The sequence below is a fragment of the Perna viridis genome, chromosome 12, assembly GCF_037379345.1.
Source record: "Perna viridis isolate PV_CMFRI_1.1 ecotype Kerala chromosome 12, ASM3737934v1, whole genome shotgun sequence".
NCBI classification, from domain to species: Eukaryota; Metazoa; Mollusca; class Bivalvia; order Mytilida; family Mytilidae; genus Perna; species Perna viridis.
In genome coordinates this window covers 28,482,767-28,496,504 of record NC_142456.1, presented here as the reverse complement: position 1 = coordinate 28,496,504, position 13,738 = coordinate 28,482,767, and the positions used below count along the sequence as shown (strand labels likewise).

General features: G+C 31.4%; 1 protein-coding gene across 7 annotated transcripts in view; it reads right to left on the bottom strand.

Annotated features, from left to right (window-relative positions):
* The window catches only part of LOC148601919 (cilia- and flagella-associated protein 74-like), a 47,626-nt gene that overhangs the window by 12,729 nt on the left and 21,159 nt on the right, over positions 1–13,738 (bottom strand). For 5 of the 7 annotated variants that reach the window (XM_088554824.1, XM_088554828.1, XM_088554827.1 and 2 more), the window contains exons 21-35: positions 12,953–13,152; positions 12,453–12,574; positions 11,537–11,665; positions 10,648–10,735; positions 10,136–10,309; positions 9,062–9,195; positions 8,358–8,533; positions 6,421–6,521; positions 5,768–5,923; positions 5,334–5,348; positions 3,111–3,247; positions 2,637–2,762; positions 1,935–2,100; positions 1,333–1,452; positions 189–350 (exon numbers count right to left, since the gene is read on the bottom strand). In XM_088554824.1, coding sequence (XP_088410950.1) covers positions 189–350; positions 1,333–1,452; positions 1,935–2,100; positions 2,637–2,762; positions 3,111–3,247; positions 5,334–5,348; positions 5,768–5,923; positions 6,421–6,521; positions 8,358–8,533; positions 9,062–9,195; positions 10,136–10,309; positions 10,648–10,735; positions 11,537–11,665; positions 12,453–12,574; positions 12,953–13,152 — 2,006 coding nt within the window. The remainder of the gene's footprint in view (positions 1–188; positions 351–1,332; positions 1,453–1,934; positions 2,101–2,636; positions 2,763–3,110; positions 3,248–5,333; positions 5,349–5,767; positions 5,924–6,420; positions 6,522–8,357; positions 8,534–9,061; positions 9,196–10,135; positions 10,310–10,647; positions 10,736–11,536; positions 11,666–12,452; positions 12,575–12,952; positions 13,153–13,738) is intronic. The other 2 variants (XM_088554826.1, XM_088554829.1) reach the window with 1 other exon arrangement.

Genomic DNA, 13,738 nt, shown 5'->3' with positions numbered 1-13,738 from the left:
TGTTCACACAGTCTTCATGATAAACCAGGCTGGCAAAAATGTTTGTGGAACTAAGAGTTTTCTAAAATATGGTATGGGCCAATGGATAAAGAAAGTTAATTGAGAAAACTGTTTCCATATGGTTATACAAAGTAAGTGTAGATTAACTAAGCAGCCCATTATCATTTTTCATATAAAATAAATCTTACCTTGAATGTCCTTTCTAGATATTCTCCAGCTAAAACAGCACCAATATCAAATTCCCCTTTCTCTGTTGGCATATCAAGGTTTATAATTGGATTAACACCTTCTCCTGTTATTGTAACATGTAATGTTGATGTTCCACTATTGATCTGTAGCACTTCATGAAACTATTGATAGAAACAGATGTGTGTTGACAAAAACCATGGTCTAATGCAAGGCAAGTCATTGCTGGCAAATTACTTGTAAAATGTTACGAAATTATACTGTTCACCTACAGCCACCTATGGTATGCATTTAGCTTTATACAATTATATTACAAAACACCTGTCTTGACCTTTTTCTTTCTTTCCCTTTTGAGTGACACAAAATAAAACTAAATGTTAACTAGAAAAACTTGAGCAATGCTTACCAAATTGATACCCCACTCCCCCATTTAATAACATACACCTTTTGACCTCCAAATTGATTTAAATCAATTCTGTGAAAGTTTTATTAAATTCTAATGGGTGATGTAGGAGAAATAACGGATAAGAGATTGGTACCCCATATCCACATATTCATAAAAGACAAAGTCCATGTTTTGCTATGGTGAAACCCCTGTATTGATTTGGATCAAAATCTAAAATAAGAAGTCCACATTGAGAATTTGTAATAAAGATTCTGTGAAAGATTCATTGAATTCCATTCAGTTATGTAAGAGGAGTAACAGATAAAAGAACAGTTCCAATGTCCCCTGCCAAATTTCTCATAGTAAGACTACATACAAAATATAATATCAGTTGGTAAAAGCATAACAAAAAAAGTGCGGAAAACTGTAAATTCGCTGAAATTTTCTCCGTCCAAGGGTCATAACTTCCGTAAAAATCATTTAACCGTAACCAAAATCAAATTTAATCTGTAACTCTTCATAATAAGGCCACATACCAAAAACAAACTTATTTTGTAAAAGCATTAAAAAAAATATGGAGAACGCGGACAGACGGACAGACACACAGACATGTCATTTTCATGTCCCCTAGCAACATGTCGCAGGGGACAAAAAGAGATGAGTCTACCTCTATGTAATGGAAGGGAATATAAATGGAAGAAAGCACCCTATCACTATATACCCCACTTTGCAAATGGGAAAAAATCAATATTTCTACATACCACTCGCCCAGCCTCCGGAGTGAATGAAATCAGTACTGTGTGTGTTCCATCTGGCGGTAACATTCGTAGTGCATTCAACATTAAGAAAGGTCCAGAGGTGTCAAGCAAGGAAGATGATAACTTGTAAAAGAAAAGAAAAATAAATAGACCAAAAGTTTTTTTTAACTAAGCAATCATATTTGTAATCAGAAGAAATGCTCAAAACAAGAACAACATATCATATAAAGAAAATACATCAATGTGAAAATGATTATTAATGATCTTGTCAGTACTATTTTAAACATTTTCATTCTAAAACTAATCTGAGCACTAAATTTTAAAATCTAATATACATTTTTACATAACATATTCAATATGAAAATGAATACAATAAATAACCTCTGACAAATGTTGGTATATTATAGAAAAGTAAGTGTTTAGTCTGAGAGTACCATATTCTTCTGTGTATTCTGCGCATTCATGTAAACCGTGTACCCCTTTCTTGGAAAGGGAGATGGACAAAAAGAGTTAAGTTTAAAAACGGGCATTGGGAAGCGAGAAAAAAAGAAAAGTTGAAAAAAAGTGTGCAGAATACATGGAAGAATATAGTAACTAAAAAGTACCTCTATTGTTTTCTTGGAGATGTTTTGTATAGTAACTGATTTGATAATAGTTTGACCTAATGACACCTGTCCAAAGTCTAAAGTTGTCTTTCCATGATCAGAGATTACCACAAGGGTTGGCTTCACAACTGGACAATGAACCTCAAGGTACAATGTGTTGTGAATACTGGAAAAGAAAGATCATTATGATACACCGTTATATGCTCAAATAAACACTTTTAATATTTTCTTTTAAAACCCTTCCATATGAAATTAGTTCATTGTCGTGTCTTCCTTAATTGTAATGTTGCATATAATATACCAGTCACAAATGAAAAGGAGGTAACAGTATCATTACAATCAATATTAATTCAATGTTTAACAAGAAGCCTTTCATATAGAGGCAAATTGGCTATATCATGTATATGCAGCAATATGTCCCCCAAATAGAAAATTGTCCCTGCACAAGATATCCATATATGCATTATTGAAATGGCCAGGGTCAGCACATTCTTCTGAAGTTACATACTTGTAAGAGAGTTCACCAGAGTTGGCACAAAATCCTGATGCTACATATCTTTATTGGAATTCTCTTGAGAAGGAAACACTGTTAAGTGGTCGTAGTTTATTTTGGTTTATTTGCATTTTGGTGTTTCTCTAGAATTAGCTACACACCTGTATGTAAGATTTCTAGGGTTGGTACATTGTCCTGATGCTACATACCTATATGGGAGTTCTCCAGGGTTGGCACATTTTCCTGATGCTACATAACATGGTATGACATAGGTCCTAAATGAACTTTTATACTGTCTCAGTAGCGATCCAAGAGCAGCAGCATAGGCTGGAGTACTATAAATACACATAACTTTCTTTTATTGATGTCATTCTGATGCAAAATATATTCAATAAGGTCACAAGTTTCTTTGAAATATAAAGGTTTCAATTTAAGTTACATCACGCAACAAAATATTTCATCATGTAAAGTATTCCATTTCACTGTTTAATATTTTTTGTTTGGTAATTAAGGCCAACTCGGAAGGCATACCAAATATCATGCTAACATGACCTTATGTTGGTCTAAGTAGAGCTTCTAGTAACCCTCAAATCTTAAGTATGACAGATGGGTATATACATGGAGAGAAAATCTAACTGTCCATATGCATTATTTTTAAAACATAAAATAAATGAACTACTTACTCTTTGGTGATGTTCTCCAGTGATGGAGGGGTAAAAGGTTTAGGTCCAGCCACTGTCAAAGTAGGTACACCAGGAGATTGTCTGCCTTTGCCTTTAGCAGGGGATTTCCCATCTTTCTTTCCCTTATTTCCTGATTTCTAAAATAAATTATCATAGAACTAATCAAATATTCCTTAAATATATGTTACATAGGATCAAATGCAAAGCAACAAACAAAGAGGTGAATAGAGGATAAGATATAGCTAGAGTTCCTTTAGAGGGTTTAAGCAAAGAGTTATAATAGCAATGAATCACAAATTTGAAAATCACAGTAGAAGTTTATAATTAGATGGAAAAATGAAAACAAAAAAGAACCACAACTATTCACACAATAATAGATTACTTCGAAATGTCTACAAAAAGTGTGTAAAAACTCCATAATGTTGTCTGGTTAAAAAGCTGATAAGTAATCATTAGTCAGACTATCTTATGGTTAATTAGTAAAATATAGTCACTGGTTAAGTAGCAGTCTTTGTAAGAATCATGCCAATTCTGTAAAACGTGATCCACCAATAAAAAGCCTACATATTTTTATTTTTGTTATAAAGTTGCTTTATAGATTTATATGATGAAATACATATTTATTTATTCCAACTGTCTGCTGTAAGGAGATAATTTACATGGAAAACCAAATAGTTTCTATTGTATTTTAGTGTCATTTACAGAGTTATCTCCCTTAATTTTGAATTCTACAGTATATTCTATGTAATTGTCATTTCCTATGCACAAGGGTTATATGAAAAGCCACATGATGCTTTCTGTTTACAATGACACAATATAAAAAATAAAAATATGTAGACTTTCCAACCATGAATCACGTTTTGCATGATTCTTCTGTGGAGTACTACTTAAATATTTCACTATTAGGTAGTAATCACTTTTGAGATAATTGGATATGTTGCAGAAATGCTTTGTTATCACTGGAAATACGCTGTTTCAGATTTCTGTCTCGTATAAGTACAGTGATTTTGTTATCTTGAGTTTACCTCTTAATACATGTTTATTTCCCCAAACAAAATTATCTCAAAATCATGCAATATCCCAAAAAATCAGTTTGCCAAAGTTTGTTCCCCATTGGTTTATTTTCTTCCCAAATCTAACAGGAGGGAGCATGTTTGAAAAAGAGTAACAAAATCACAAAAGTAAAATCATCATTCTTTACCCTATTTAAACAACTACCAACCAGCAGATTTTATATATATATATTTAATAATACAAACTTAGCAGTTTTATTTTCCCATTTAGACCTTATCCTTTCACAATACCTTCTTATAATTTCCCCTTTCGACCTTATCCTTTCACAATACTTTATTATAATTTCCCTTTTAGACCTCATCCTTTCACAATACTTTATTACATTTTCCCCTTTCGACCTCATCCTTTCACAATACTTTATTACATTTTCCCCTTTCCACCTCATCCTTTCACAATACTTTATTACATTTCCCCTTTGATCTCATCCTTTCACAATACTTTATTATAATTTCCCCTTTCGACCTTATCCTTTCACAATACTTTATTACATTTTCCCCTTTCGACCTCATCCATTCACAATACTTTATTATAATTTCCCTTTTAGACCTCATCCTTTCACAATACTTTATTACATTTTCCCCTTTCGACCTCATCCTTTCACAATACTTTATTACATTTTCCCCTTTCCACCTCATCCTTTCACAATACTTTATTATAATTTCCCCTTTCGATCTTATCCTTTCACAATACATTATTTTATCCAATGTATAAGACATTATTTAATTCTATGATTGGACACCATTTTGACCCTGAAATCCTAAATGGTTGGGGCCATAATCCTTGTTGTAAATTTTTATCAATAATTAAGTTATCTAATGTAAACAAGTGTCTACGGAAAAATCATGGAAGATAGAGGACAGGTCCATACCAATAAACATTGCAATTTTTTTAAGTTATATTAAAAACAGTACATATTCATTTTTAAATGTGGATCCCATGCCATCTTTGTTATGTGTTAGCACATTAAGCCTGAACCCTAACAACTAAACAAACTTAAATCAAAAATGCTTTGAACAATCTACTAAATACAATTGTATGAAAATTTAAATTTAAAATACTGGACTGTGTTATCAGTTGTACAATTACATTCATGATACACAATTCCCCAAACTGCCCGTGTTATGTATAGAAGCTTAATGTCAACATTACCTCATCATCATCATCCTATGTATAGATATAATTATCAATATCTAAAACATCAATATGTTGTGCCAGAATCAAATTACTCACTATTTAGAAGCCACTTTTTCTATTCTAATAAAAGGAAATATCTGTGAAACATACTTTTCATAGTTAAGGACCAAAAACAGACCTTTCTATACTTCACCAATTTTTTTACAGACAAAAAATATGCCAATGCAGTTTTTGCAGTTTTATTGAGACTGCAAATGGTATAAAAATAGTTTTCAGTAAAAATACCAATTGAGGGGTATAATTCTAATAAGTTCAAAAAAATTTCCAAATAAAGTTAAATAAAAATGAAAGTATTGTCCAGGAAATTTTGTACCACAAGTATTTACTAAACAAAAAACATAAGTCTGGATTGTGGAGTTTTCTTAACAACTATTCTCATTCAGTATTACCTGTGCCTCTTCTGCTCTTTCTTTTTCCTTCTGAAGAGCTTCTTGATATTCCTTCTGAGCCTTGGCCTCCATAGCTTTTGTTGCCATTCTAACACCTTCTTTCCTCACATCCATCTCTTCTAAGTGTGGTGCAAATCTCACTTGTACACGGCAATGCTAGTAAAACACATGCAAATTTTAATTTACATGACACTGCTAGTAAAAATGAACACATGCAAATCTCAATTATATAAGGTTATGCTCAAATCTTGAAAACATCTACTAACATGATGATTTACACTGAAACAATTATCTTCGAGAGAAAAAGCATAACGTTCTAACACATTTATGTAGATGAATATGTTAATCATTAGTACCATAACATCAATATCTAATATGAAAGTTTAACAGCTATACTGCAGTTGCACTTCCATAATGAGGTGTACTTATTTCCAATTAATTCATGGCAACCAATATTGCATGTAAATATTACATGTAGATCATATACATGTAAGTACAGCTTTAAATAACTGCAAAAGTGACCATATTTCTTAGTTATATGTTAAATTCAATAAACTTATCATGCTATTTCATTTGATATTTGTATTCTTCAAAAAATGTGTATGTAATGAAAATAGGTAGCAAAATAAACTATTCAAAATGTAATGTTATACCTCGCCTGGTTCAATTGTTCCGACTGATGGTGATATAGTCAGTGGAGCACCCTCAGGTATCTTAAACTCAAATGATGTTGGACATACTGGTACAATTTCACCTATATCAGAAACATTGAAAACAGACATCAGCAGAAGAAGTGCTAGGAGTAAATTCAAATGATGTACAAAAATATTCAACATCCTTATCAGGGGTCTGGAAATTTTTACAGCCCATACCGGACATTTTATAAAACTTCAGCAGATGTTTGTGTCATTTTTTTAGATGCTCAGATTGAAAATAAACATAAAAAAAAACTTTTTATGTAGCTACAGTTATTTTAAGATAAAAATTGGACATTGTGTTATTTCATCACATACTCTGTCTTTTACAAAATATCAGAGCAAGTGAACAAGTTCAGTTTCAACCACATGTGGAGGTTCTAAAATGTCAACAAAACATCATATCTCTCGAACTTTTTCATCACATAGGCAAAAAGCCAAAAACTTCCGAATGATGAAAAAAAATGTTGATTATAATTTATAAAAGAAAATTGCGAACACATTTTGTATATTGATTTAAAAGGTTCCGTTGACTTCTGTGTTAAAACCATTCAATAGATGAATTAATAATTACCAACTATGACTAATCCGAAGTTTCAGTTTCATGTGCTTTCATTACCTCTTAAAGATCAGTGGGAAAATGATGGACTTGTCAATCTTTTTTCTTAATTAATCAACTAATAAATGTATGAAAATTCTCAGAGTCAATTCAATTAATTCTGATACACAATGGGGCTGCACATGTACCTTTAATTCAATTATGCAATCAACTAATCAGTTACAGGTAAATCACAGGTGGCTGCACATCGGCTAAAATTGACACACACCTGTCTATTAATTTCCAATAAACAATTAAGAGACAGGTAGACAGGATGTTTCTTCATTAATAAAAACCATGCAGACTGTAATTTAAGGGTTGACAGTCATCGGTCATTTGCAAAATTTGTCGGTCAATGACCAGCATTTTTTACCGTTTCTGGACCCTTGATCCTGATTCATTAAAGGCAATATTCAAAAATGGTATATGATGTTTGTGAATATGATACAACACAAGTTCTTCAAACAAAATGATGACTTCAGCATTTAAATATAGAATGATTACTTCAGCTAAGACAACACTTAATTGTCTTTGTATGCACATTGAATGGAATGTAACACATATTATTTGAGAAAAGGCAATATTAAGGAGGTAGACCTATGGTAAGGGACATCACTCTTGAAATCTGTGGTATGTTTGTATCATATTCAATTTCACCAAAGCCTATCAAGCTTTCATTTGAAACAGAATGAAATCAGTCCAAGTTACTTTGAGGTGTCATACCACTATTTCTGGTCTCCATTACTTCTATGTTAAATTCAGCTTTTTAAAAGGCTCAATTTTTTTTACATCAGTTCAGATGGTGCTAGAGGGGTATCATTATGATGGTCACCCTTTACCTTAACTCTCATAAAAATATCAACATACTTATGTGCCTTCTAAGAAAGAACAGTAAAGTAAAATTAGACTGGAGCAGAAATCACTAGTTTTGTTTTGAAATTTAGCCATATCAAGGAGCCTAGAGTATTTGTTCAGAATTGTTTTACCCTACACTGAATAAAGAAAATGAAGTTTTTAGAATATTGCTGATTCATTTAGCTTTCAGATGACACCAAGTTTGTATACCTCTACTAAACAAAGAGAATGATAGGGTGCAATATTGGGACTACTTCATGTCATTACGAACTACTTTCTTGTATGTGCAGGCGACTGGTTTCCAAAATAGTGGTATTACACTTTGATGTTTACACAAGATTGGTGTAAAATGCTGAATACAAACGTTCGAATGTTATGTAAGAGTTGTGTCCCCTACCCTGGGTCTACCTCCTTAAATTAAATAAGAATATAGAATTCAAACCTTTCCCAATTCTTGGAACTGGATGTGTAAACTCATTGGTACTGGTGTGAGAATTGTTTACATGCACAGTAGCTGTAGATACATCATAAAGTGCTGTAGCAGCAAAATGGATGACCTGATGAGATAAGTCTAATGGTGGATGTACTCCAATACCCTCGCACTGGATCTTGAACTCTCTGCAGATGAAAGATATTGAAAATATTAACTGACAGATAGATTGATTGTAATCTTTAAATTCCAATGGCAGACATTTCGAACATCGTCATAAAATAACATATTGTGGTGGTGCCCCAAGCAATTTGTAATACCTGTTGTCATAGGCAGAATAATCAAAGACACTCTGATAGATTTCAAAATGCAAGTTGTCAAGCCATCATTTTTTTTTTTTTTAATTGATAAAAACATTGCAAAAATTTATGAATTTTCAGTATTCAAATATATTTATCCATATTGTAAGACCAAAAAACATTTTGACCATGTAGTAAGTTGTGAAAAAAGAAGCCAGATCAACCATAAAGTTATTTTTTTGTAATTCTTCTTTTTTCACAATACAATGAAAAGCTTGATGTATTTCATTAAGGAAACAACAGAGGCATATAAAATTTAAATTTTGGAGATGGTTTAACACCTTTATTACCACAATTAATTTAAAACTCAATTAAAAAAAAATTTCAGAGATTTCCAAGCCTTTGTAAAATACTTACCTGTTAATGATAGATTTACAATTTAATTCAAACTTATACTCTCTAGCTTTCTTTGGACTAAAGATTACATCAAGGTCAATGGTTTCCAATGGCAACAGGGTACCAAAGCCATCATCAGGCTGTACTTCAACAAACTAAAAGATATCATAAATAAATATATGATAAACACATTTTTTGTTATAAAACCCTTTTTCCACCAAACCTTGATATATCTTACTTGTAAAGTTTGTATACCTAGCAGACCTGATATATTTGGTAGAAAACACACAAAAACTACAGTGAATACTGTAAATTTGATTATACCATTTCGTCAATTTTGATCAAAACACGATTTTTGTGTCACATCAGGAAAACCCAGCTTTTAAAACTTCTATATTGAAAATTGTAATTATTCCACACTTATTCATTCACATATTAAACTCAGAATAATGAAAATTTTGAAATAACTTTTGAATCATACATGTAGTAAATAGCATGTATTAAAAAAAAATCTAGTGACAAAAAAAAAAACAAAACAAAACAAAAATAAGGCTCTATCTGTTAACCTACACATATAGAACGTATATACAACAAAATGTTTTTTTCCAATATATGTTCTTTTTAATAACATTTATTGAAATTAACTTCATAAAAATGTCTTTCCTCAATACCAGTACATGTATTTTATTTTTAAGTGTCAGTTTTTGTAAGAATCAGGCAAAATGGGAAAAATCAGAAACATGCATTTCAAAACCCCACTGATCTGACAATGTAATTTCATTCAAATATGCTTTCTTTATTTGAAAAGACCATTATTTAATCTCTGAATCACTGGATTTACTCTGAAAGTTTTGAAGAAAATGTTGGAAAAATGAGGTTTTCGACAGAGTTAATCTGCCCTTGAAATCTTCATTTCCAATGCATTTCAAAGATATCATAACTCAATTAACCAAAACGATATAGAAAATCTTCTCTTTTTTCTTAGATCTAATGGTGCAAATAGTCAAATTAACTTTTCAAGATGGTGGGTTTCTTCAAACCATGTTTCAGCCACTGCTTGATTCTTACATAGAATGGTACTTATTATCAACTTACATCAGGTAATCCAACAAAGCCATATTCTTGTGGCAGAATGGATCTATTACTAAGCCTTATTCTGGTTTTAACAGACTCATGGATTGTACAACAGCCAAAATTAATGTTTGTTATATCAAATTCCATGTCAGAGGTTGTCACTACAGCTTGTACTGTGAAAGGCACTGGCTGGGTCTGCAAAATAATTTGGTTATACAAATTAAAAAATATGCCCAAAGTCCCTTTTTTATTTTTTTTAAGTTTTGTTGAAAAGTGTTGCTTCAGAAATTTTATCAGAAAAAAAAACAAAATATAAAATTTCTTTGGGACGAAGCAAGCTTAATCAAATGGAAACATTGAAGAAACAAGAACAAACTAGGATCTTTATCAAAACTAAAAAAATGTATATCATATGAAAACTTTTTTACCTAGACCATGTTTATAAGTGTACACTTGTTTACATTTGAACAAGAAATTCCTTTCTGGTGCAAACTGCTACTAAGATGTACATTAACTGTTCATGGTTACAATACCTGATCAGCTACTCTGATAACCATAGGAGCCTCCAGAACTCCTGTCTCTTTATCAAAGTATTTTCCTGCCTCTTGGAATAAACTCTTCCTACAATGCAAAACAATTTCTTTTGATTTTAGAACAAGAAAGAATATTACAAATTAATATTGAGCAAGATAAAATATGACTGACGGTAGGTGTTGTTGATATAAAGCTCCACACTCTCAAAAGCAGCAGTTCACAATTTTAAAAGGATCATTCATATGAAAAATAACAAGAAATCTGTGAGCAATGGCTCACTAGTGATACCCAGCTTTCAGTCATAATTTAAGTAAAATAAACAAAGTCCTCAGTAAACAGGAAGTTGTTGTCCAATTTGTTTGAAAATGGATCCCACTATAAATCACACCTACAGAAAGAATGTGTTAAAATTTCAAGCCAATATGATGAGCATTTGCTGAAAAAAGTGTGATGGAAATATAGTTATAAATGTATGGACAAGTGTAAAATCATATACCCCCTCTCCTTCACAGCAGGGGAAAAACAATTCCAAACTGACAAATGTAATATCCATAACTGGCATTCATTTCATAAGAATAAATAACATATCAAAATTTTATTGACAATGCACTTATATTGTATACTAATACTAGTATTCTCTAAAGCTGGGTATTATCAACAAGTGTGCTTCATCTTTGGATTTCAACCCAAAGATGCTAACGAAGAGCCCTGTGCTTTATAGTGTTCATTTCCCAGAACACTTTATTCCCCTTGAAAATATGGCCAACATAGAAATTAATATGTTAGCTGAATTGAAATTCTATTAACATACCAAAAGAAAATTCTTTTTATCTATTTTAAGCATCTTGTGAACATAAAGTTAGTTAGATAAGCATGGTATTAAATAACCTTGGTAAGAACTTGAGCTGAGCAGAGAACTGTGATTGAGCTTGGATGTAGCCTGTTTTTGGTAACAACTCCAGGTGGTTTTTAAGCTCTTTACACACTTCAAACTTCAGACGTAATGCAGTTGTGGCTCTGTAGGATAAATGAAAAATATTGAACTACTAAGGAAATATACTATACATGGTCATTTTTGATGAAATGCTGTGAATGAATCATTCTGGTTTCTCTGCCAGAGACAAATCTGAACTCGATAGTGATAACTTTAACAAGTATTTATTAAATTAAATTCCTCATTACTGAAACAAAGATATTTTCTCTTTTACCTTCAGATTCTCTTTAAAATTAGGTAACTTTAAACCTTTAAAACTAAATAAAAAATTGAATAACTGCTGAAATCTGAATGCTTTTTTTAATGTATATATTTTTGTAAATACTGTCATCAGGCCACTAAAAGTTATATGTAAATATATTGTTGGCTTCTGTATTTTAAATTTTTTACATTTGTTTTTCTCCACAACAAATGCTTACCTGTTCATGTGCAAATGATGGTAAGATAATATAAATCTTTATAATAAAATACCTTGAATTTTATTAATCAATATAATAACTGAATTGAAACAATTGATGTCAATATCAGTGAAGAAAATGGGGTCTTCAATTCACATCTGCAATTTAGATTCATTTTCATTAATATTTTTCACTTTCGTTTTGATTCATGTAATCAGTGAAAAAGCCAAAGAAATCCAATAATACTCAAGATGCCAACAAATGGAAGCCTTTGTAAGCTTTAAATCTGTTTATATCCAGCCTGGGATAACCTTCAGTTGTGTGGTAATGCTGTAAAGTACGTCACAGAAACACCAATAGTCATGTTAAACAATCTATGGGTCAAATGAGGCTAAATATGATTGTAGATTACCTGTTATTCACAATGATGGTGTCCTGGTAGAGCCTGTCATACATACAGATTTTCAAGTCAACAGTTTGTCTTTCTACCCACACAGGAACATCTATAGCATTAGCTAGAGCTTGGATAGATATCTGAAAATGAATATTACACATCAAAATGAATATCTTACACATCAAGATGAACATCAACAGCATTAGCTACAGCTTGGATAGATATCTGAAAATAAATATTACAAATCAGCAACAGATGTACATCTATGACATTAGACAGAATTTGAAGGGATATTCAAAAGAAATTTTATAGCTTTAAATTCAAATAATGGTTGGATATATGTGAAATATATCTGTGTTTAAAAATCAATATGTGTGAGTGTTCAAACTTTTTAAAGGAAAATAATGGTGTTTTTTTTATTCTATCCACTACAAGTAGTCTACAATATAAACATCTGTTTTGTCCTTCCCATTACTAACACATTTTTTTACAGTATTGGCATAATATATCACACTTACTCCTTCTGAGAGAGAATCACTGAAAGATATCAGAAACTCTGTATCAACTTTTCCTGGAATGTGTGGCTGCCAAATAATCTCTAGTTTAACAGAAGAGAATGGGCCAAGTTCTCCAGTAGACATAGGTCCTACTTTCATCCCATCTAGAGATCCATAATCCTCAATTTCACTAATAGCTAGGTCTGGTGACTGTTCACCACCTGTTGTAAAGGTATAAAATCATTATATCAATGTCCAACAGTTTATACATAGTGTTGGAATATTTTTTTCAAGTTTCTTTGGATTATAAAATATAATTCTGGGTTAGTTAAAAACTTAAGTACAAAACAGATACTAGTAGGCAAAAAAATATATATATAGTCAAACAAGAATTTCTGATAAATTTTAAAGTTGAAATAATTTTCTTTTCTTTTCCAACAGAAAAATATACTTCAGTTCTATTAAATTGCCTGCCTAGGACCTGTGAGTCAATTACAATTCTTTAATACAATGTATGAATGACTAAATCCTATTTAATATTTTTTGCTGTAAGCCGTAAGAAGGAAATGATGGGAAATGATTTAAATACAGAGCACCTATTCATAGGTTTCAGTATTTTTCTTCAGAGAACCATTTTTGGAATGCTCCCTTCTAATGAATCTATATTAACGCAAACCCATACAAACTTGTTATAATTGTGAACATTCTAAGATACACCATCATTATAATCAGTCATCAATTTACCTTCCACACAGTAAGATACACCATCATCATTATCTTCAGTTATCAACATACCTTCCACACAGT